The 27,147-nt window shown below is 27.0% G+C and overlaps 1 protein-coding gene across 2 annotated transcripts in view; it reads right to left on the reverse strand.

Annotated features, from left to right (window-relative positions):
• The window catches only part of LOC129989375 (neuromodulin-like), a 244,008-nt gene that overhangs the window by 130,974 nt on the left and 85,887 nt on the right, over positions 1-27,147 (reverse strand). Inside the window, exon 1 of one of the 2 annotated variants that reach the window (XM_056097879.1) lies at positions 8,530-8,734. The exons of the other annotated variant lie outside the window; for it this stretch is intronic. Within the exon in view, the coding sequence (XP_055953854.1) occupies positions 8,530-8,575 (46 nt within the window). The 5' untranslated portion in view covers positions 8,576-8,734. Of the gene's footprint in view, positions 1-8,529; positions 8,735-27,147 lie in introns of those variants that run through there. 2 annotated transcript variants of the gene reach the window in all.

The following is a 27,147-nucleotide window of genomic DNA, read 5'->3' on the forward strand; positions in this document are numbered from 1 at the left end:
TTTACAGAAAAAACAAAACCGAAATTCAATGGCAGCGGGAGCTCCAATTCTATTCTATAGCAGCAAAATCTTTCTTTCTGGACCATCGAAAGTAGAAAGGATTATGTTTCTGCTGTGGAAAATATTTTATCTATGTTGTTTGATTGCATACCTAAAAACTCTTCGGATGTAGAATTTTAACGGTTGACGAGAATTAAATACCTCGGAATAAATGTTGCAATTTCGGTATTTTTTTCGTTAAAGAATTAATTTATAAATTTGAAATAATAAAGGAAATATTAAAAACCTCCACAAAAACTTGGTGGTTGATAAATCACACCCAAAACGTTTTTTAAAATCTTAAAAGCCGAATTTTTCTGAATTTTTCACAATATCTAATATTTTAGTCTTTTTTCAATCTTAGCCCTAAAATGTTGTAAATCATCGATTTTTTTTAAAAAAAACTTTTAACTTTCTAGAATCGCTTTATACATCCTCGTTCTATCATTTTAAATGGAACTTTTAAAAATAATTCATGAATGGCGCATTTTATTCTAAATTGAATTTTGTCCAAAAAGACCATACCATACCACCAACGCCAAACATTAGTCTTATTTTCTTAAATTTTTTTCATATCAAATCTTGTAAACCCCAAATAAGTCATCAGTGGTTTAATTTTTTCAGCCACCTATCATTTCGAGAGAAATTGCAAAATCGCTACCTTACTATGCATTTTAAATAAGGAAAAACAGTAACAGAGTCCCCCAGCTCTAATCACTGCGCCAATTTCGCCAACTTTTATTTCGTATGAAAGCTTATAACCCTTGCGTACACCATCAATGGTTGCCCGTTTCCATTCTTCTAATTGCAGCTTTAATTGAAGTTAAAACTTAGTAGAGGCCCTAAACGCAACAACTTAAATAATTTCGCCTCCTTATAAACTTTGCTAATCCATCAAAATGCTGTCAATTTATTGTCCATGTATAATTTAAAATAATATTTTCTTTTTTTTTCTGATAAGGCACAGTTTGTTAAAGTTGTTTAACAGAACTACATTAACACTTTTAACATGGTGAGCATAGTACTCGATGCCAAAGCGACCCAGTAGTGGTTTAAAAAAAAGCTTTTTACGTCTCTTTCACTTTCAGTGATTTGAAGAATATCAGTAACTATAATTTTATATCATGAATATTCTGTATTTGAGGAAAATGTTAAATAAATCTTAAAAATCCCTATAAATTAGAAAATGTGTACTATTTTCATATAAATGTTTATTTAAAAGGCGAAAACAAAGACAACTATAAATACAGAATTCGTTACACTTCAGGACCTTATTTTAAATTTTGCTTATTCTGGCCAAATTCAACAATTGCAATTCAGAAAGCACAGTCTAACTTCATAAATTAACCATTATTGTTTATCTTAAGTACTTTAGTGAAAATCAGTGGGAATTATCTCCCTAAAACTCTCTACTCTCATACTCTCTTAGCATATTCTCTAATACACTTTTCGTGCCAGAGAACCCCTTACATGAGATTGGCGTGCAATAGTTACAAAATATCAACTTTTGCTATGAATTTAGCATTTTTATTGAATTTATCGTGCTATCCTTGGCGAGTTATTTGGCGATTCATCCCTGGCATGTAGTAAATAGTATCCGAAAGTCGAATTTGTGTTTTAGACACATTTTTCTCAACAATTGAAACAAAAATTTGACACAAAAATGCACTTGTAATCTCAAAATCCCAAACCAAATATGATATGTTTAAATCATTGGGTTTTTGAATTATTGAAAGTACAGACAGCCAACTTATTGTTAGCTTTGGCTCAAAATTTAAACAAGGTCTACTCTATAGATTTTTAATCTGTGTATTCGAATCTTATTTTTCTAGCTCTCTTCTTTTTGCAGTTACTGTGCTAACATAAATTCGAACAGTCGGGCAGACAGACTTCCCCAGAACAGATTTTTCTCAAAATTTGAGAAGAAATCTGGTGTAAAGACTGTATGCCAAATTTCTGTCAACTGGCTGAAAGCGTTTTTTTTAAATATCTTTGTCGCAGACAGACGGATGGACATTTTGTAATAAAATAGTGTTTTACATTTACATTAAATAGTGTTAGTACATTTTAAAATAGTGTTTTTTGAACTGTAGGTTGTCTAAAACGCAACGATTTATCAAAATATCGAGAAATTTTTGACGTGTACTGTACTTTCTCTGTATTACATATACGAGAAAGTAAACATTGCACATATTATTTAAAATGATTAATGCTCATGGTGTAAAACTATTGCAATTAATACTCAAAGTTTTGCATAAACATGGCTGTCAAATGCAAACAAAAAAATATAAAAAGTTGTTAATAGAAAATTCTCGAGAGGAAAACAATGACGCTGAGAAATTGGACATACCACATAATATGCTAACATTATAAAGCTTGCTTTTTATTAGAAATATTGAATTCCGATATGATTCACAGTATTCAGTTTCTGACACATAAAAAGCTCGAATCTTTTCTAAAACAGCGCAGTTTAATTTACGAGTTGTTTATTTAAAACTGTCAGCAACTCATTTTCATTTCAAATGTTGAATAGGTTGTAAAACTGACTGCAAAGCATCTACCAAATGAAAAATCAAGAAATGCACCAAACTGTAATACCTTAAAACTTCATTTCATCTGAATCGATCTCTGGAACTCATAAAGTAGCTTAGTAAACATGGAAAACAAAGCAAATATTGTAATGGAAAGTGTTGAAAAAACTCCCAAACATGTAGAAGAATTGTTTGCTCCCTCAATAAATTTTCCAAAAAAAAAAAGGAAATTTGAGATAGATTATGTTAGACAGATGAAAAGAATAGATATAGAAATTATGTTAGATAGATGAAAATTTAGTTGCATGTTTGTAGCATCATGCTAAAATACGCTGTTTGATGTTAAAAGAAGGATTATGTATTAAAGTAATCTGGATATCTTTTTATTTAAAAGTCCTTTTAGATGTTATTGAAAAACAAAGTTTTCTCCAGAAAAAATGTTCTTTTACATGTCACTGCAAAAAAAGGCGTTCTACGGATTTTATTTATTTTCTTTCAGATAAGAATGCCAAAATCCAAAATCGATTTGATTAATATTCTTTGCAACCAGATATTCTCTCGGCGTTAACATTAATAAAAAACTAAAAAAAGATGCAAAATAGCATTCTCATTTGCATTTCGTAATGTTCGGATTTCATTTTTGCATCTTTCAGGTTTTCATAAAGAAAATATTGGAATTTATCTTGTGAGAAAAACAGTTTTTACGCCATATTAAAATTTTAATGGAATTGTGTTCTATACCTTTTAATTTTAACTGAATGGTAGCTTGTATGTAAAAGAATGGAGGATTGTTTAGAATATTTTAATGAAAAATGTAATTCTGAAACTGTATGTAATAATTTCATTTCATCTAGATAGAAACACACAAATTAAAAACAATTTCCGTAAATATAATGTTTCTTTTACAATTTCGTAAAAGTGAAAAGAATGTTTAAGAAAATTGCATTTTTTCTTTGATGGATTTGGTTTTAAAAATCGAACTTTTTTTTCAACGGTCTAAACCCCTTAAAGGTTCCGAATAAAGGCCTGAAATTCATAAAAAGTTCGACCGAGCATCAGATTATTAAGAACCGTTTTAATACTCTGAATTTGGAATTTTTTATAAATTATTATATTTTCGCTAAGAACATTCCACTCTAGAGAATACGAGAAATATCTGTCTTAAAAAAATTAATATACCTTTAGAAAAAGGCTTGAAATATCTATTACTGATAGTAGTTTATAAAATTAGATCTGAAATGATTCCAAATTAATTGATGTGAAATACAGAAAACTTCTATTTTCATTTAATGTCACGCCTTCCACTTTTCTTCAAGCTTTTTTTATTCTATTTTCGAACAGGAATCGAACATCACAAGAAATATTTTAGATCGTTTTCATACCTCTATCGATTTTCTGTGCGGATTTTTTCCAGAAAATATCGACGGCTATGACTTTTTTTTTTTTTAATAAATCGATGTCAAAGCTTTTCATTTTGTAGGACAGATGACGATCGTAACCCGTGTAATGTCATCATAAAACGATATGTAAACAGTTATAAACCTGAATTCTATATCTGGTGAGAAGTTAGGATTGTTCTCAAGAGAAAGTAGGCGCTTTTTTGAAGATCTAGTTTTCGCTGACTTTAGAATCTTTGTATATATAGTAGTTATTGTGTAAGTTCTGTTCTTTTGTAATCTAGCCCTTCCTGCATTTTCAGTGGAATATCAATATATTGAAAACACATTTGCTTGAGTAACATTTGAAAAAACTATCAAACTAAATGCAGCGTTAAGTGAATTGATTCGTCTTAATATCAGAAAAATTCAGTTCTTCAATCAAAATTCATAAAATTGGGAGCATTATTTCGTTATGGTAATGTTTTATATTAATAGATTTGAAAAATCTAAAAACTCATAAATTATACTGTGAAGCATGTAATTAATAAGAGCTCCTATAATTAAATTTTCATGTTTATATATATATATATATATATATATATATATATATATATATATATATATATTACATTAATAATATTTAAAAATATTTAAAACATTAAATATTTTAAATGTATTTAATGTTTACATTATATAATATTTAATATATTAATTTTACATTATATAATATTTAAAAACATTATAAAACTATTTTTATTTGTTTATTTATAATATTTCTAAGCATTATAGAAATATTTTTTAATATTTTTGAAATGTTATTTACAAAGAAAATTTTTTCCCAAATTTTCAAATTGTGTGATATTTAATATTATTTGAAATTTTTGCTTTAAAAATATTGAAATGATAATTACCTTATTGTAGCTATTTAGACTGTCCTTAAATATCAATTCAGTGTGGTTCATAGCTTCAATATATAATAATACGGTTTTGGGATTAAAAATATGAGGACATTCTTATTACAGTATATTTTCGTCTTGTTATTGAAACATAAATTGTTCGAAAGAATCACAATATTTGCTTCTGACACAATCTCCTTCTTACTTTCTGATATACGTAATACAGAGAAAGTACTGAAATTATTAAAAAAAATTCGAACTTAGGATTTTGTCAAAACTACACGTTTTGGACCACCCTGAGCATGAAAAACCAAATTTTTGAACGTCTCTCTGTCTAGGACAAATAGACTTAAGAATGCTTGGAGCTAGACGAATGGAATTTTGTATACGGTATTTACACCAAATTTGTAGATTTCTATCAAATTTTGAGCAAAATTTCTAAGGAAGTCTGTCGGTCCGGCTATTAGAATATAATTTAATACTACAACTACAAAACGAAGAAAACATGGTAATAAAATTCGGTACACATATTTAATATCGATATTATAAACACCCGTTAAATGTTGAGCTAAATCCCACTACAGGTTGACTGTCTGTTTGTCTGTACTTTCCGAAACATGTGAACAGTTAAAATAAAAAAAGCAATTCTTAAATATATGAAATTTAATACGTGATTCTGTGACTGCAGTTATAGTTTTGTGTCATATTTTAGTTTCAATCGTCCAGAAAGAACATGCGAAAGACATAAATTCTATTTTAGAATACTATCAGCCAAATGCCATGAATTAATCGCCAAAAAACTCGCCAAAGATTACATAATAGATTCAGTAAATGCCAAATCCACACTAAAAGTTAATATTTCTTAACTACTGTAAGCCAATTCCACGCAAAAATATGCGATAAAATTTATTAGAGACCACTCCTGTTGGTTATAAATTCAATTTAGATCATTAGTTATCTACAACGTTCCTGGTTTTTTAAATTGGAAATAAAATATTAAAGATAAGAGGAAAAAAACTATTTTAATGACAGTAGATTTATACTCATATGATAACTATAAATTGAAGTCAGCGAATGAAAATTTTGAATAAATTACATTTTCAACTCACATCATTAAGAATATTGCTTTTGTTGTTTGTAAATAACTGTTTACTTTAATTTTATATTATCTTTTATTAATATTAGCAAAACTTGTTGGCGCATCACCCACTTACTCTTTCTGGTTTGAATATTTAATCGAGAAACATCACTCACTGCGTTTGATAAAAATTGAGCATGGGTAGGGTTATCTAAAATGACAACTGAGAATATCTCAATTTGCAATAATTTTTCCGTCTTTAAAATTCCGCGTGAAGTCCTGAAAAAATAAACATTTGCTATGGATTATCGCCTGTGACTGCGAAGTCCTTTTAAATTATGTTCACAACACAACTCAGTCTTTTGTACTTCATATATTATTAATGATGTGTTTCAGCTTTTGATTGTACTTGATAACAAACAAAAAAAACTTCCCAGTCAATTGCCGACCCTTTCCTGGAGTTTATGACGCAAAACAAGCCTTATTAGCTTAATAAGACGACGATGTATTCTTGCGTAATAATGAGCACTTCCTTGCTAGACTACATTTCTGTCTATGCATTCTTTTGATGGCGAAATCATTTCAGTTCATTCTTTCATTTTGAAATCGTCACAATTGTATACAAATGCAGCGAAACTTGATTAATTCGAATGTTTTTAATTCGAATTTTAGTCCTGGTCTTTTAAATTTCCTATAATATCCATCTATAATTAGCATTTTTATTGTTTAATTGAAAATCGGAATCAAACATTGGTAAAAATGGTTTTTAATTAAAAATACCCACCTTCGGCAATCGGTTCGATTGTAACATTGGTTGTATAATTTAGATATAACTTCAAGTCCATGATTTCATCAAACTGCCATAAATAAGACCGTGTTATTTTATATACAAATACAATAAAACTAAACAATATATAGAAATTATATACAAATACAAGGAAATGTGATTAATTCGGAACTTTTTTTATTCGAATTTTAGCCCTGTTCTTTTAAATTTCCTATAATTATCTACAATTCATATTTATGGTGATTAATTAAAAATCGGAATCAGAAAATGGTTTCCTATTTAAAAACTCACCGCCTTTGGGAACCGAAAGAGGTATTAGTTGTATCGTTTAGATATAACTTCATTTCCATTGTTTCATCAAATTGTCAGAAATGAAACAGCGTTATTTTAATTGTTCTGCTCATATCCTATTTATTGTGTACGGACATTTTGAATGAAGATCAGTTCTCTGACGTCATGGCATTATTAAAAACGTAAATGTATGGTTCATCTATCTGTTAAATTTTGTTTTATTATAACCACTTCTTTATTCGTTTTATAACTACACAGATATTAGAATCTTCCTCTTAAGCTATCAACAATGGAGCAAAATCACACACATTTCTGAAACAATGAAAGCGATTTTAGTATCAGGGTAGTAATAATCAGGTAGTAATCTAATATAATAAAGGTAATATAAAATATTTATTTAGCAAGAGTAATTTATAATGATATAGAAATCTAGCTATGCAAGTACTGCATTTTTCATTTGTAAATGTTTCTATTGTTATGATTATTAAGTTTATAATTTTAAAATTTCGCTCAATAAATGTTTAAGCAAGGACTTTATTAAATTACCTGTAATCCAACTGACTATTATAAAATAATGAAAAGATAAAACTAATATTAAATTCCATCATAAAAAATATGTCGTTTGGTATCTTCAGGATTATAGACAAATAGGAATCCCCAAACAAGATACCACACAATATATCTGGATCTAATAGAAGCAAAAAAATGAAGAAAGAAAGAAATATCCTTTATGAGGAAATATTAATATTTATAACAGAATACAGATGTTATAACAGAATGCAGAAAATTTTTTTGATTTTAGAGAGACTCATAAAATATGTGACAGGATCAAATGCTCTTAACCAAAAATAATACAAGTAAAAATTGACTGAATAAAACTTTTGAACATCTTCAAGGGAAAATCCTTTATAATGCATATAAGATAATGTTCTATGGCCTAGATAAAAACTGGTAAAACCCTTATTTACATATAGCTCAGATAAATTTTAATAACATTTTTCTAAAAACTGTATTAAGAGAAAATGCATTCTTTAACGAGAAATAATAACTAAACAAATTATGGAACAATTTCCTAAATATCATATATTATGTTATAAATTAATTGGAACACCACTGAATAGTTTATTAATGGTTTTGTTTGAATTAAAAGAGTAATTTTCAGAATTTGATTAATACGTAACAAATTATGAAAAATTGAATGTGCATGGAAACATTATTAATATCAAAGACGACTCTAAGATTCTTTGTAATAGCCATAAAAGAAAGAAAATTTACAATTTCTAGGTTCGTGGTTGTAGTCAGTTTCAAAAGCGAAATAAACAAATTTTTTTGTGTAGGATTTCTCACCTCAAAATAAGTTTTCTAATGATTTAAAAATATAATTTTTACATACAATTTTTGAAATATTGGGTTTTTAATAATAAATAAATTTAATGAAAAGCACCTTGATTTTTATTAATGAAGTGAAGTATTAAATAAGCATACATTAATTTAAAATATATATTAGTTTAGATATAAATTTACTTACCAATTAAAGATTGATTTTGATTTGTTATTTTTCCAACCATTTTCATTCCAATAACAAAAGTAATAGAACAATTTAATAGCTCTTTACCTGACCAACTAACGTGTTGGTCAGAATAAAATAAAGCATGCGGTTTTAAAGTTCAAAATAAAACAAAATCACGCGCTTCGCCACGCGAACCACGAGTTTTAACATCAGCTATGGGTTTCAAAAATGCCAGATTTATTGCATCGTTTACTTAATTTTCCTGTTGCACGACAAAGAAACTGTTTGGATTGTTTGAGGAGATAAACAGTGACCTTCACATCAGAGTGAAAAAAAAAAAGAATTTTTGTGGTTAAAAAGAAGGTTTGGATATAAATCACAGTTTCTTGAGGAACTAAAATACTGTATGCACTTTTTAATTTTATTACTTCTGAGGTTTTTACTTTAAAAACACGTTTTTGAAAGTGCGTTGAAAGATTTTAAAGGAAAATCAAAAATTAAAAATAATGATTATTAATTTTATTATTCGCAAAAGCTCTAATCTTCTGAGATTCACAAAATCGAATTTTGAAAAAGCTTTTGAATATTTACAATTTTTTAAAAAGTTGAAATAAATCTGTATACCAAAGAATTTTCTTTGTTGGTGTTTTTTAAACAATTTCCATAACAACCAGGAGGAAAAAAAATCATAATAAATGAAATAGGGAGTTAAAATGAAACAAGAATTGTAAACATTGTTACCAACTAATAATATTTTATAAGGGGATATGTTTTGAAATTGCAGTAAGTTTTACCAGAGCTTTACAATATAAAATAAAGTGAAAAAAAATGTAAAATTTCTGCTTTTATCATAATACAGTATTATTTTATGGAAAGGTTACAGTGCGGAAAAATTATTATCCTTTTTTTCAGAAGTTGGAATCTTTTTAATCAGTTTATTCAACAATTTTCTTTTAATATTAGTTAATAAATAAATAATAGATTAAATTGACTAAAAAATAGAATTTTAAAAAAAAATACTTTTATTTTTCTAACTGGAGTTAAAAATTTGTTAACCCTAAAAATAAAGATAATAAATTTAGTACTATTATTCAATTAACTGAAACATTTCATTGCTTTTGTTATTTAAATGAGACACGCTTAATTATTTTTTCATCATATATAAACTTGCAAATACCCTGTTTCTGAATGGCATCTGAAGTTTTAACGAAGTTAAATTCTTTTATTCCAGATAACATTTTTTTAAACATACAATGTTTGAGTTTTTATCTTTCAGAAAATTTCACATACTGTTATAACATTTTATAAATTGTTAAACAACGGTTTGCTCAGTCTATCAATAAGAATGATAAAGTGTATAAAATCATTTATTAAATTATATAAATCCATTAATTTATTATTAAATTATAGAAATTAAATAAATTATCATCAAATTATTAAATTATAGAAATTAAATGAAATATTAAATTAATTTAATTATAGAAATTAAATGAAATATTAAATTAATTTAATTATAGAAATTAAATGAAATATTAAATTAATTTAATTATATAAATTAAGTTCATAACATCATTTATTAAATTATTTCTTATTATTAAATTTACAGGGAATAAAATGTTCAATATTCAAATACTTTTATTTTGAATTTTATCGAAATCTTTTTAAATATTATCTTCTATATAAAAATATTACATGTTACCTTTTATTATATATTATAGTTTTTATTTAAAAAAATAGTATTATCTTTAAAAAATATATATCATTTTAATCATTAAAGAAAATAATATCTTTTAAATAAATAATTTTTTCTATAAATTTTTATGGCACAAATGGCAAAATTGACATCACTGTACCAATACAATACAATACAATAAAACTACAGCAAAGAACATAGAATTTCTAAAACAATTAAGAAATGCTTTGTCAAAGAATGCATAAAAATTCTGAAATTATAGTAGGGTTTTAAAGTATAGCAAAATTCTATATAATATATATATATATATATATATATATATATATATATATATATATATATATATATATATATATATATATATATATATATATATATATATATATATATATATATATATATATATATATATATATATGATTGCCATTTGCCATTACGGAATGCCAAATAGATACAGTCTATTCATAATCGCTTAAAGTCATGTTAAACACATCATATTTGTGAATTGAATTTGCATGTTTTGCGGGAATGTTATGTCTTAGCATAACGTAAGACTGTTTGAAATTACTTATTACATGACGTGCACACTCATATTTATTATAACATGTGAATAGATTCGATACTTAAAAGAAATCAATCACTCAGTTATTTCATAGTTTGTATTCTGCATATTTTTCGTTTTCCTCTTTTAATTCTTAATTAATTTTGGAATTATTAATTCATTTAATTATTAAGTTTGGAAGTGACAGACGATATATTTTTATTTCCACAGAGCACTATTTGATTATTATTGAAATTATTTTCCAATCAATTCTTTAATTCATATTTTATTAAAAATTCTCATTTAAAAAAAATTAATTTTGAAAATCATGAAACTGGCAGACGATAATTTTTTTTATTTCAAGAGGATAATATTTAACTATTTTTGAAAATATTTTCCAGCCTATTTCTTAATTCTTTTTTTTATTGAGTATTCTCATTTTTATTTTGTTGTTAAACTAAAATTCCTAATTGAAGCAAGATGTATTTTATAAGATATATTTATAGATTATTTTAGAATTAAAAAATGTTTATAAGAGATTTGACAAAATAGAATCAGCAATTTCTAGCAAGACGCAAATAGTTTAGAATTTTTTTTTAAATTGAAAAGACACGTTCCCAGAACCACTGTAAACAAGAATAAGATTGAAAGTTTAAAAAAAAACCCCTCTAGAATTTCTAAACATTCCATTTAAATCACCATATATTTTTCCTGTCTTATGCCACTTTTTAAAAAAATATATCCGAATTTTCTCTTTGGTATAGCTGAAAAAAATACCTTTCCCTTTTTTTCTATTGTATTTTTCACTACAGAAACCAAAAACAAAAATTCGAAACCCTCCCTTATTTTCAAAAACAAAAAGAATATATTTAATTTAAAACGCGATAAAGAAACACATTAATATCCCCTAAACCCGAGACAAAGAGATAAAAAAAAACCCAACCTCACAATGTTAAAAAAAATTCGCCGACCTTTTAATGATTCGTTCCAACATACCCTTAAGAAACGACAATTTCTTTTTTTTATCTCGAAGTTGAATATTTTTTTAAAGGGTACAATAAATGCAATGCATTTCCAGAGCGGATCGAAGTCTGCAGATTACCCGGTAGAGCTCGAAATAAATGATGCGGAAAATAGCTCAGAATATTCGTTTTCAAAGCTCTCCTTTTGTTTACCTTGTGCTATTTTAAGTCCATCGATCTCTGAGCCTGTGTGTATCCGAGGCTCATAAACTCTGCTCTTCCATTATGTGGACGCAGGCGGAAGGATATTGGCTCGTTTAGAGCAAGGATGGATGGCAGGTGGTTGTTTGGAAGGAAGAGGGGTTTGCGAGGAAGACGACCCTCGGAAATTTAGAGTGTGTAATGAAGTTGGGTACATTGTTTAGTAAATGACAAAGTCCGTTGATTGGAAAGAACTGGAAGTTAGATATCCATATATTTAATCAAATTCAGAGCAGAGATTCGATCGTTTAATAATATACATATTGAATATTCTTTAATTACCAAAGGAAAGATTCTCCCGTCGACTTTGGTATCTGTTTACATAATACAGCAGGTTTTTTGTATTTAGTTTCATAGTAAAGCCAAGGAAATTGAAAATAAATTTTGAACGCCATTGACCAAAAATAATTTAGATCCAAAAATAGTTTAGTTTTATTTATATAGTTTATGAATTTTTAGTTTTATTTAGTTTTATATTATGAACAACTGTAGGGCTATTTTGGAACGGACATCGTAATTTTGAATTGTGCTTTAGAATCATCATGCAAGTGCGCAAACAAACATTTAATAAACAAATAATATAAAAAAGATTTTTAACTGAAGGTGATCTAAAAGTTAATATTTATCAAACACTCGAAATGAGTTTTTGAACGCTTATTTTACTTTCCCTTTGTTTACTTCATACCTCATAAATATTGAACTCATCTATCGATGAGATTTAATGTTGTGGGGGGGGGGGCAAATAAGAGAAAACTTCACCAAACGCTTCTTTAATAAGAATCAGTTAAACTAGCTTTGATCATGCATTTAAACAAGTAAAGGCGCAATTCTATGTTGCTAAATATACAAACAAATAAATAGTTTTAGCTATAAAATAATATTCCAATTCCTATTTGTTGATTGACATTGCTCGAGAATATAACCTTTCCAGGTATAATACTTTAAACTTAAAAATTACTTTTGAATAAAATGTTATAATATACAAAATCTTTCTATCACTTAAAAAGTTTTTTTAAATTAAAATAAGAAAGTCAGTTGAACCAGACAATTTTTAAAAACAGCTGACAGCTGATTTCCGTCATAAATTATTGATATTTGTTGCATTATTACTGCAAATTTAATTCACAAATTCTGAAATATATAAAAAAAATTACAGAACACATTGAAACAATTAATCATATAGTTAATTTTTCATTAATAAAAACATGAAAAAAAAACAATAATTGTTCCTGATGCAAACTGTCAATCGTTTGCTTTCTTTTAGAATTTTGTTCATATATTCTAGCAAGTCTATATGTATTCGTATTCTTCAACAATGATGGATATTTTATTTTTCCTGGAAAAAACAGTATTTCTCTAACCTTTATTTGAATTTTAGTGGTGAATTTCTGTTTCCTTATAGACATCGTTATATCGACATTTTATAATGAACAGAGGGCTAATTAAAAGATACATAATAGAACAAAAGAGAAATTTAAAGAAATAGTGGTAGAGGAATTCAAATTTTTAACATTACCTAGCTAAGGAGTACCTACAAATTTCCTTATTTCAAAATCGTTAAGAATTTTTTAAAAAATAATAACATTTAAAGGGAAAACTGCACATGAAACTTTGTGTCGTACATTATAATTCTAAATTTTAAATTAGTGTAAAAATATTTTTACTGGAATAATTTCATTCAGAGAGGAAAAGGCAAAGTTAATTTCTCATAGATTAAAGCCATTGCTTTCTGTCTCATTTGATCTCAAAAGTTTTACATTTCTTGCTTTTATCTGAGTTTGAGCGATTGCTTTAAGCTTGCTTTTAAGCATCTTTAAATCAATACTTTAACTCCAACAAAAATAAAAAAAAGAGATATGTATAAAAAAAGAGAAATTAAAAAAAATAGTTGTAGAAAAGTAAGAGATGTTACTGCTGCCTAATAAAGGACTACTTAAATATATATTTTTTAACTTCAAAATCGTCAGCATTAATATTTTTTAAAAATGATTTAATAACACTTGAAGAAAAAATTGCGCAAAAAACATAATTGATAGCGATGACAAGAAAAAAAAACTTTAATTTTAAGGTAGTCTGAAATTTTTTCTAGAATAATCAAATTCAGAATTATTACTGAGATAGAAAAAAATTGAATAAATTTTAGTTACTTGAATATTTAATTAATTTTTGATCTTCAAATGTTGACAGGTTTCTTACTTTTGTTTTAAAAAATAAATGTGGAAAATTTTGCCGAATTCAATTCAGTTTTTAAAAATATTTATTTATATTAAGCCTTTACTTATTTGGATATTATTTGTTTTTACTTATTGTACTCATTTATTTATTTTATTTATTAAGGTGAAGCAGAAATTTTGTTGTAACTCGGTGAGTTGAATCAAATTAGATGATCCATTGAAAAAGTCAATGCAATATTTTATGTGGGACGCTTAAAATTTGTTAAAGCAATTATGTGCTCTTTAATGCCTTTTGTGCCTTTAAATGCTCCAAATTTAAAATTTGATACTGGACTTTTAAATTGAATTGTACATTTGCAGTTGGTTTGTATTTTAATATTCAGCTGTATGAATATTGTCATTGCGTAATGTTCTTTTGAACAAAAGTTTAAAAAATAATGTCAGCTGTCAAAATTGTTCAAATAATATGGCATTTCGTTTTCCCGCCATGTTGAACGAGTTCATATATTTAGAATAAATCTAATTTCATTCTACCAATCCCGCCAAAAAATACTTTTGAAGTAGGAGAGTAACTTATTTTTACTATAATATAATAATTTTTAGTAAAAGCCTATTTTGCTTGAAGAAAATCTTATTTTTGTGAGTATCATTTTGATACTTCAGGCTAAAATATGTATTGTAATTCTTTTTTATTAATTTTGCCTTTATCTGACTACTAGAATGAACACACTGATAGATTTTTATTTATTTAATTTGGAAAAAATCAAGCTTCTAAGAGTTAAAAAATCAAATTTTCTTCAAACATTCAAGCTACAACAACTCTACCTTTTCAATAAATGTCGTATTCTCGAAGGTATATCTATTAATCGATGTAAGGTTCATTCGTCTTATTCATCGTTGTTCCTCAACTCACGTTAGATCAGTCAGCTTATTAATCATTCGAGACTAAAAGCTCCAGAAATTTTAATGAAACGTGGGACCAATTAATCATTTTGTATCTGCAGCATTCGATTAGACGGACACAGTTAAGACTCCATAACTCATAACAATACAGGTAATGATGGACAAAAGTTTAGTTTTCAGTAAGAGCTGGTTTCAATATTTATTCATGAATTATATCAGTTCGACTATTATTTTTTTATTGAGCTTCTTTTCGATGTATTAGGGATTTTTCTACTTAATAAACTTTATTCTGGGGCAAAGATTAAAAAGAAAATAATTTTAATTGGTTTTTTACCTTCTCGAATACGAAGTATAGTCAAGTATTGTCGGTGCCAAAAAATGCGAATTCCAGCGTTTGTCGAATCTCCACGTTTTAGACAATCCTGAGTTCGAAAAGTACATTTTTGGAAAAATGTCCATCTGTTACTTTGTGACAAAACGAACTAAAAAACGCTTTGAGCTTTTGGAACTAACTAAAAAACGCTTTGAAATTTGGAATACGGTCTTTATACAAAATTAGTAGATTTCTATCAAATTTTGAGCACAATTCATATTGAGTAAATCTGTCAGTCCGGCTGTTCGAATGTAAAGTAACACGATAAATAGAAAACAGTGAGAATTAGATGGATAAAATACAGTACACAGATCTAACATCTATAAATTCAGTATACAAATCTACATCAACGTTTAAGCCAAATCCAACAAGGAGTTGGCAGTCTGTCGGTCAGTACTTTCAGAAGAATGTAAACACGATAGCTCAAAACTGCAATGACTTAAGTATATCAAATTTGGTATGTGATTTTATGACCACAATTGTAGCTTGCTTTCTTGTCATTTTTTTAATCGGTTGGGAAAAACGTGTCAAAACACAAATTCGATTTTCGGATGCTATAAATAGCAAGTCAGGGGTTAATCGCCAAAAAACTCGCCACGGGTACACGTTAGGTTCAGTAAAGGTGCTAAATTCACGCCAAAAGTTAATATTTCATAATTTTTGTACGCCAATGCCATGAAAGGTGTCCTCTTTTTTATTCAAGATTCCCAATTTTTTGGAGGGTGGGGGGTAACACTTTTATTAAAGAGTATGCGAGAATTTTGGAGAGATCACTTCCGCTGTTTCTAAATTGTGAGAGTTTTCAGAAATTCAATTACATCCAAAAGATAAATATCGTTTGTAAGTTTTTTGTGGTTTCGCAGAATTGAAATGTTAAAGCATAATATTTAATCGTTACAAAATAATAATGAAATATATCCTATTGTATGTGCCCAATTTTAAAAATGTAAGGTCACTTAAATGGAAAAAAATTGAATAAATAAATATACCTCTAAAAACTTCTTTACGTGGACTACATTTATCATTCGTATAAAACATCATATTTCCATACAATTTAAGAAAGTAAACTGAATATCAAAGTTTTGAAGTACAGGACATATATTTAAAAACCTAAATAAAAGTAGTAAAATAATCGATATAAGATCGGAATTTTAATGCTTATTTATCTATGCTTGCTAAAAACTGATACTCTAATCCAAATAATTTTATTTAACATTCACAACACATCATGAAACACGATAATTCTTGTAATTTGAAGAGCAGGAAAAACTTATTAAAAAAGAAAATCTTATTTACGATTCAGTTGTCTGTCTTTCTCAATAAAAATGGCTTAAACGCATTTACTTTTAGGAACTCTCGCGTCCATTAAACTATGATAAATGGTATTGGAAGAATTAGTGTCACACAGCATTAAAACATTATATATGAATGGTTCTACTCTAAATAATAATTCTTAAGTTAATCCAAGGTTTGAGAAGAATTATAAGTAATTATTAAACACAATCTTTAAAAGCTGTAAGAGTATATCATTTAGAACAATAAATCTTTCTCTTATTTATGTTAACTATGTTGAGAGTACCTAAAGCTTAAAACTTACAGAATCGGAAAATTTTCAATATACAAAATAATACGAATTAAATTTATACTATATGAATGTCATTTAATTTCTGAAAACTAAGAACAATAAGAATTTTTGAAAAGAAATCATTGATTTAGAACTCCTTTTAATGATTATAAAATTATCAGTACATTTATTGTTCCTTTTAAGTTAAGCCTATTCTATTATAATTAAAACGGATAAAAATTATAAGTAATAGCTATTTTACAAGAATGTCATCTATGGATTTCAAAACCTTAATACCGAAAATTCCTTTAAATAAAGGTGTTCTCTTAAATCTACATTTAATTATTAAAATGGAGAAATTATTATCTAAATGATTCTTTTATGTTAAACAGAATCTTGTGCCGGCGTCCTGGCATAGGGGTAGCGCGTCTTCCCCGTGATCTGGGCGTCCCGGGTTCGAGTCCCGGTTTGGGCATGGTTGTTCTTCTGTTGTTCTATCTGTGAGATGTGTGAATGTGCCCTCCTGTAAAAAGGGGTTGTGCAAGCGAATGAGTGATGCGTGAGTAGCAAAGTCGTACTCTTGGCCCTAGTTGGCGCTGCTATAAAAAATAAGAGACGTCCCCCTCAGGCTTAAATCGCTGTCTTCGTAACAGCGGGCTTGTCAGTGGCAAGTGCCATAAGAAACAAACAAACAGAATCTTGTGCAATTTCATTAAAATTAGGTGAAACTTTAAAGTATTATTGTTTACAAATCTTTGTGTGAATCTTGTTTTATTAAATAAATAGCCGCCATCGGGTACCTGCTGGTTCTTTATATTTATTATATTCATTGTGAATATACAGTCCTTTTTAAATGAAATCACATGACATAATAATACTGTTAAAAATATAACTTTCCAGGTAACCTATGTCCGTGCTTCCACGATATTACAACTTCATTTTTACTCCCCACTTGTCGCCTTTGGCGACCAGCTGGTTCGCTGGGGATATTGGTTATATTGAATTCCAGTTAATTGCTTTAGATATATTTTCATTCCATCATTCCACCAAATTATAACGCATCATAGTCGTGCTGTTCTACTTGCCTTGCATATGTTACATTCCTTGTGTACATGAACCTTTCTAATGGAGACCAGTCCCATGACATCATAGCGCTATTGAAAACGTAAATGTTCTGTTGATCCATTTTCTCGAGATAGCTAGAATTTTTTTTAATTGTCTTGTAAACTAAGCAGATATTAAAAAGAATCTTTTTTTCTTTAGCTTTCAACAATGGAAGAAAAAGGAAGCGATTGTAGTTCATGAAACAATGAAAACGTTTTGAACTTCAAGACAATAATGTAATCAGTTTTTAGAAATTTGTCAAAAAATATTGTTTAAAAACTGCTGAAATTCAGAAAAAAAAAATCTGCATGGCTATTAAATTAGTCTAGTTAAAAATAATTTTTAAACAAAAAATTGAGGCTATGTAAAAATTACTTTTTGCAATATCCTCGGAAGTTATTGGAAAAAAGCAGGAAGATTCAGTTTAATATTTGATTAATGAAAGAATTCTCTCCTAAGTGCAAATTCTCACCTCCAAATTTTAATAGTTATTGATCAAATGATCTAGTTTATAAATGATAACATGCACACCACACACACACACTTTCATCTTTATTATTAGTAGAGATATTATTCCACTAAAATTTTATTATTATTATTATTATCAAAGTTTTTATATTAGTAGTTCTTCCATTTCCCAGGTAACACAACTTGGTGCATAATATTGTACAACTGTGCATTATATTATTCCATTTTCAACAATATTGCGAATATTACTTAATACCATACATATAATGGAATATATATGTTCTGTTAGGGTTATGTAATATTCCACTTATTTTATAATTTATAAATATAGGTTTTAAGTAAACCTAACGTATTTGAATTAATTCTAATTTTAAATTAATTCTATTCGAATTCTATTTATAACTGTTAGTTATGTGTATAAACCATTCCTCTATAACTATGAATAAAATGTTTTCAACATTTTTTTTTTATTCTCCCGATTAAAATCAAAAGCTTTTGATTTTTCTATAGGCTATAGCTTCTGTACTGCACCCGTACTTCAAAGAAACTCTTTTCTCAAATAAAACTCTTAACATTTTGGTGCAGATTTTTTTTTTTTGTTTCTTTAGTCGCTTGTATAACTGTTTCTGAAAAAAAAAAAAACTGAGTTGAAATTTTTTTGTTAACTTTCTGTGACATTTTAGAGCTTTTTTTTTCCACGATAGACATGGAAGAAAATTCAGAAGCAAATATTTGATAGACTACAGTTTAAGATGAAGTTTTTTCCTTATTTTAAACAAATATTTCTTTTGAAAATACATTCATAAAAATATTTTTCTTTTAATATTTTCTATATCTTTTGATAAAATTCTTCTGCATTTTATTAAGGGTATTAAAGTAAAATTTTGTGATTTGCGATTTAAATTTATAAAGAAAAATCTAAATTCATTGTTCCAAATTTTTAGTACTGCTTTTTAAATTCATATTAAAGAATTTCAGATATTTTGGTGGCTCCCTTTAATTTCTTCATTTTTCTTACAAATTCACTTCTACTTTTTTAGATAAAATCTGTTCATAACTATTTAAATTTTGATAAAAGGAAGATCATTTTCAAGGTATAATTCACAAAAAGTATTTTCCTTGATGTAACTTTTTATCGTCTTTCATAATATTTCGTTCTTTTTTCTTTCATTTTTTTTTCAAAAATAATTGCAATCAACGTTTCTTTTTCCTGCTGTGCTTTGCGCTTGCTGTCACTTTAAACAAATTATTTATGGAATTTATACTTAATTTTCATACTTAGAAAAAAGTTTCTAAATAATAATAATTTTTTTGATACCTGTAAATTCAATTAATAAGCACGGAATGCTTTTGAATTCATATCTCATCTTTTACACAGAAAAAAAAAATGTTATATCACATCAAATCATAAAACAGCAGCATGAGCGTTTAATTCCTTATGAAATAGAAAAATAAAATGTAATAGTTTTATGGATTTAAAGAGTTTTTTTAAATATTTCATCTGTTAATTAAAAGAAAAATCTTCTGAATATCAAATATTCTGACAAATGCATGTACTTCGTAGAAATGAATGACAGGACCAATGTGAGCTGAAAAACGAGTCAGAAAATCCAAGCCACAAAAATTTGAATTGTGTTTATGATTAATTGATATTTTCAATATTTCATATGTTATGTATTAGTATTATGTAAATATCTAATATTAATGCAATGAACTTTAATTATTTTCAAATAGAGAGTTAGCTGACGTAATATTTATTATCCTTAAATAACGAGCTACAAAAATATCAAACTAATTTACAGTCAAATCTCGTTTGGCTACGGTGACGTCACATGCTAAATTGTTTGTTTCAGTCTGTATTAAAATTTTATTTGAAAAGAATCCTTATTTCTACATGGAATAAGTTTTAGCCGGATAGCGTTGTCGATTGCGAGTCCGGAGATTTTGAGCAAGTGCTTGTGATTCTTCATCGATAAGATTTTGTCTATGGCCAAGGTTATGAGATTAGATGTCTATAGCAAAGAAATCACTGAGCTGGTAGAAGAGCATAGCTAAAATAGCTGAAGAACTTGTGGAACTACATTCCATGTCACAGCAAAAAGCTGCGGAAGAGATTTGGTCAGCAGAAGAGAAAAAATAAAACAATATAACAATCCTTCTGTGAATAAAGAGAGATGTTGAAAACATAGGAAATTATCCCATCATTTTTTGAGAAATATTGCAAATACAAATAAATATTGCAGTATACAAATACTAGTGTGCTCTAAAATTTATTTAACAATAATAATGTGTCTAATTTTCACCAAATTTTGAAACGCAACCAAATACAAATGTTTGATAAATGTGTTGTAAAAAATAAATATACATTATAATTAATAAATTACGTTATTATAAATTTGATTGAGTATTTTTTTTTTTTGAATGGAATGCGTTGTTCTATTTTTTATAGATTCTTATAGAAAAACATGCTTCTCCGAGTGAGTGTTTTACATTACGATCATTATTTTACGAGAAACGTTAAAAAATTGAGCTTTTAAGCGAGATTTCACCATAGTTAAAATAAATTGGCAGAAATATGTAATAAATATTGGCAACAATAAAATTATTAGTTTATCTTCCAAATAGACATTTAATTTCTATCAAAGAGTTAAAACTGGAGTTTTTTAGCATTCAACAGTGTTTTCAATAAAACTATTTTCAATCTAAAAAAAATCTCAAAATCAAAAATCAATTGCAACAACATATCTGAATCCTGAAAATAAAAATAAACCATCATTTGTATGGTACACCATTTTCTTGTCGAAAATGTTACTGCTGCCATTAAGCTTTATGAAAAACAAGCGTTTTCTGCAAACGACGAGTTTCAGCCGTTTCGTTCTAAAAATCGTATATCATTGGGAAAAAAGCAACCTTTCCCCCCTTCAACTGAAAGCTAACTGCACAACTGGGATTCAGGTATCCATTTTTGCAGCTTTGCACACTCGAATAAATAACCTCGCTGCCTTCTTTTCTTGAACCTTGAAATGGAATTTCGATTTAGTTGGCAGCAGAGAAAAAGAAATTCAATCGTTTTACATCCTTTTTTTTAGATAGGATTGTGTTTATAGCACGGAAGTGAAATGGGAAAAAGGAGAAGTTCTGTTGGTTTTTCAGAAATAAAGATCTTGAAATTTAGACTGAAAGCTGCAATAACTTTTCATGGCGATCATTGATTTAGGAATTTAACGGATAAAACATTTAAGGCTCAGCAACTGAAAAGTTTCGACACTTTAACTAGTAATGCCATCGAAAAACATTTGACAGAATTTCTCAAGATTCAATGTAAACAATTTTTCATGCAAGTTTAACGTAAAATGTCTTTTCGGTAATTTTTAAAAAATATTACCTTAATTTAAATTTGGAATTTCAAATTATTAAAACTAAATAACATTTCGTTTAATTTTTATATAGCTCTCTAATTTTAAAAGAAAATATTTTATTTTTGTAAATCAATATTTTTAATTTTGATTTAAATGACTACTTTATTTAATTTTTAAAAATCTTTTCTTATGTCTCAGTCTTAATATGCGTATATCTAAAGCTTAAAAACATTTATATAAATAAAGTATATAAAAAGGAAATAAATTTTATCTATTTAACAATATAATCTCTTTATAGAAACTTTCCAATATAACTTTAATTTTATAATAAATAATATAAATAAACTTTTAAAATTATTTTAGATTTTTATAACTTTTAATAACTTTTCACTTTGGAATGATAACAGTTTATATGGATCCTTAAGTCGCTAAATATATTTAATTTGATTAAAAGTTCGGGAAACTTATTAATTTCTTCGCCATTTTAATTCCACTTTTTTGTATTTATACAACGATTCAATTTTTTTTCTCTAAATTATGAAAAATATGTTAATCTGAGGTTATTTCTCTACTACTGACTTTTTATTGTATTACAATAATTGCTTGTGAAGTAACGGCATTTTTATTATGAATTATCATTTAACTTGTTTTATTTTATTTTCAAAGATGAAATTTTGTAATCGAAATTTCATTCGTTTTTTGATACCCTTAAGTTTTGAAATTTTGTATGCTTGTATATTCATGATAACAATATATAATATCATTTTTTTCCAAAACTTAATTGCCAGTGAATCGATTAATTTAGTTAAATTTTCATTCCTCTCAGTGGCATCACCTAGTAGCATGTTTTGGAACCAAATTGATTTTAAGCTTCCACAGTAATTATAAGAACGAATTATCAATTATAAACATAAAAACATAAAGTAATTTAATGAATTGCTTGATTTTAGATCGCTTTGAATCTGGATAAACCTTTTTTGAAATTCTGTCTATGTCAATATATCCATATGTATGCAAAATCGATAAATCAAAAATTATAAATTAATGAATCATTTAATAACTCTGAATCAAATAAATCGTTTAATTATTGCTTTTGAAGTTTTGCCGTGATTAGGGATTGCAATATCGGTATACTGGGATACCGAATTCCGGTATTTTGAGTCATTTTACAATTTCGTAATACCGGTATTCACAAGTTTAAATACCGGTTTTTCGGTATTTACTAGAAATTTTTTAAATTGTCTCCACTATATGTTCAGGGATCGCCAACATAGCAAAATAGTATACGTTTTTGTTTTTATGTCTTCCTAAATGGCGAAATTAATTAGCCAATGAATGGCTTAATTAATTGCTTAAATCTAAATTAGCGAAACATGGATTATTCCTGAAAGAAGATATTGTATCTATAACGACTAATGGAGCAACAGTTATGAAAAAATTTGGAAAGTTGATTGGTGCAAATCAGCAATTGTGCTATGCTCATGAAATTCAATTAGGAGTAATAAATGTATTATACCAAAAAATAAAGAACAGAAGAATCCAAATATTGTGGATATAGAAACTTCGGATTCCGACATTGAAGAGAGTAAGAGGAGAGTGATTTTGACAATGAAGATAATGACAATGTAATTGTGGAAAAAGATATTGCTAATGAGGATGAAATATTAACCCATCAAGAATTGCTTCCTATAATTGATAAAGTTCGAAAAATTGTTAAGATATTTAAACTTTCCCTACAAAAAATATATACTAACTGAAAATAAAACAGAATATATGTTAATAATAGATTCTAAGACACGTTGGAACAGTTTACTCCTAATGATGGAACGATTTTTGAAACTGAGAAGTCCAATCAAAAAGCAATAATCGTCTTAAACATGTAAATTAATTTTTCAGATAGTGAATTCGACTTAATATCCAGAACTGTATCAGCTCTACTTCCAATAAGACTGACTATTGAGGCATTATGTCGGAGAGATTTTAATTTATTAACAGCTTATGCAACAATAAATTTCATGTTGCAATCATGAACGAACAACACTCATCACTATCTGAAGAATGTATATATTATGTTGAAAAATCGCACAGAAGAAAGGCATACCGAAATAGAAAATGTGTTATGGTTATTTACATAATTATAATGATTTTAAAAATGAAAATGAAGAAAATATTCAATTCAAATCTGATTAAGTTTATAGTAAATTTTCTTACAATTTTTTACCCACAAACCTATACACATTCAGAAGAATTCGGTTCAGTTGTCGAAGATTATGATGACACTAATGTCGATAGTGAAAAGGAATTGTCTCTTAAACAAAAATTAGAATTATCAATAAATAAAAAAAATTCAACAAGCCAAAATACAATACAGAAATCAGCTATATCCATAACCATCCGACGAGAAATTGATTTATTTGAAGATGAGGGATTTAGAGGTAAATACTTGGAAAAAGTTTATCGCGTATTGCTAAGAGTATCACCAAATAGCGTAGATGCCGAAAGAGCGTTTTCGACAGCTGGTAATTTTTACACAAAATTACATTTCAGGCTTAATGACAGTACAATGGATGCATTATGTTTTTTAAGATCACATTTCAAAAATTCGTAATAGTACCACAGACTGAATAGTGATATTTACACTTTTTTTGTGATTCAAATAAATAAGTTGTTTCTTTACTTTTTTGTGATTCTTTATATACTGTTATAATTTATAAGTTCCATATTTTTTTTGTGATATTTACACTCTCTTATAAAACTGGCAAATAAAACAAAGAAACCCTTGTGTTTTCTTTCTTTTTCTAAAATTTCTAATACCGGTATTAAAACCGGTATCCCGGTATTAAGATCTAAAAAATACCGGTATTGAAATTTTGGTCCGGTATTGCAATCCCTAGCCGTGATGAATAAAACTTTTAAATTTGAATTAAAAAATTATCTTGAACATTAAGAATGCAAATAATTGATAGAAACATTCCAAAATATAATGTAAAATGTTCGTATTTCTTAACAAAACATATCAATGTCAATGACAATGCCGAAATATTTTTCAAAGATTAAATGTGTGGAAATCCATACCAACTTAAATATTCCTTATTAAATTATTTATCTTAAAATAAGACAATTCTTAAATTAATGATGTAATTATTTAAGATCATTACCTATTGTTAATTTCATTATACGAATAAAATACTTTAACTTTTCTTAAAAATTTTAATTACATTTCTTAGAAAGGGATTATGTAAACAAATATTTTAATTAAAATTCATATTCTTGCCTTTCATTCATTAAAAATTCTTTTAGAAATGACAGGCTATATATTACGCTGATATTATTTAATGCATACAATATAAATTCATTGAGTGAATTAAAAGTAACGTTCTTTCTCTATTTTATTAAACAATTCCTCTATCATCGTAATGGAATTCCGCCCCCCATCATTCTAAGTTAATATCAATTCATCATTTTAGATCGTTTTCGTGTTCGTAGAATTTTTACATTCACAGAATTGTTCATATTATCGTTGTAACATTAGAAATATTTATTCCGAAATATTTATCGTCTGCTCTTGAAAGAATTTTCGAGAACAGATTAATATTCGTTGCGTAATATCATATTTCTTTGGCAGATTTCCCGAATGTACATTTAAATTATTTTTCCTGATAATTCACAAAATAATTATTCTATCGTTCAACGAAATGTAGTCTTCTTTTTAGGAATAATGTGAGATAATAAATATTCTTTAATGTTATGCAATTCAGTTATGTAATTCAGTTGTAAATGAATTACAGTAGTTTTTATTCAAAGAGCATTCATTTAATGAAATTTTCTATGTCAAAAAACATGTATAAAATATTTATCAAGCCTTTAAATAAAAAAACAATTATATTTTATTTTATAAAAAATATTAATATATCGATGTTTTTGTCCTTTTTTAAATTAATTTTTAGAATTTTCTCCAAAGTTACTTCAATTTTAATAAAATCAAATTTTGCGGCAATGAAAATTTACACAATTCTGAAGGACGTGGTAATTCTGCGAGAAGGAAAATAGTTGTCTAATTTTCACCATGTTTATGGAAATATTGCGAATACTGAATGTTTTACAATGCATAACATATTGGAAAGAGTTCTGCAAAAAATAATGAAGACGCTACAGTACATGATGAGATATTAGAAAATCATCACCCGAAGTACTAACAGCATTTGAGACTATACGTAGGTGAATATAATTTTAAGAAAATGTGACAGACGATATGTTTTAATCTTCACAAAAGTTTTCGCACTTTTGTGAAAAATATCTTCTTAGTTATAAACTAGTCCTTTCACATTAATACTAAATAGGGTATCAGACTTTTTAAAGTTTAGGATATGTGTTAAAATAAAATAAAATTGACACACAAATTTCAGATTTTGCTTTTTCTTGTATTTAAGAGTTAATTTATAAATTTTTGTCTAACGAACTTTCTTTCTAATGAAGTTTAGAAGTGAAATGATGTGTCTTTTCACATCATTTCACTTCTATGCTGTTGCAACTCATTTTTAGTAAAATTCCCCCTAGAAAATAATGTAAATTATTTGATATACATTTTGGAACTATTTTGAAGAAAAAAAAATCTCTTTAGTCTTTTGCTGTTTTATTCTTATTTATTTAAACTACAGTACAGTAATTTAAATCAGATTTTGTGTATGGAAAATAATAAAATTTTTAATACAGTTTTAGCTTCCAATTTCAAAAATATTGACAAAAATAATAGTTTTAATGTATTACGTATTATTTCGGAATGTGTATGTATTATTTCGATATGTGTAATGTAATTATGTATTATTTCGGAAATTTTAAAATTATAAAAGATCTATTTCTCTTGGGTTTTAAAAAACTATGTAATTGCTTTCGATATTAATATCTCATTTCCTAAATCTAAATCGAAGATATTAGAATAAAAAGTACCGAAAAGAATTCGTAAATGATGTGTGGAACATTTTATTTCTTACTACAAGAAACCAGCCAAAATTGATAAATACATTTAAAAGTTAAAATAAAAATTCCAAAACACCATGAAAGAGACTCAATCAATACGCTATCAAACAAACAAATCAAATCACAAAACGATATTTGAAAGAAACTTTTAAAAAGTCAGTTTCTCCATCCTAAGTACCGTCTGAGAATAAGCAAATAAATGAAATCCAATGATGCGATGTAAAATAGCATTCCGAGAAGATCAATTTCATCGATTG

This window comes from Argiope bruennichi, chromosome 10, assembly GCF_947563725.1.
Source record: "Argiope bruennichi chromosome 10, qqArgBrue1.1, whole genome shotgun sequence".
NCBI lineage: Eukaryota > Metazoa > Arthropoda > Arachnida > Araneae > Araneidae > Argiope > Argiope bruennichi.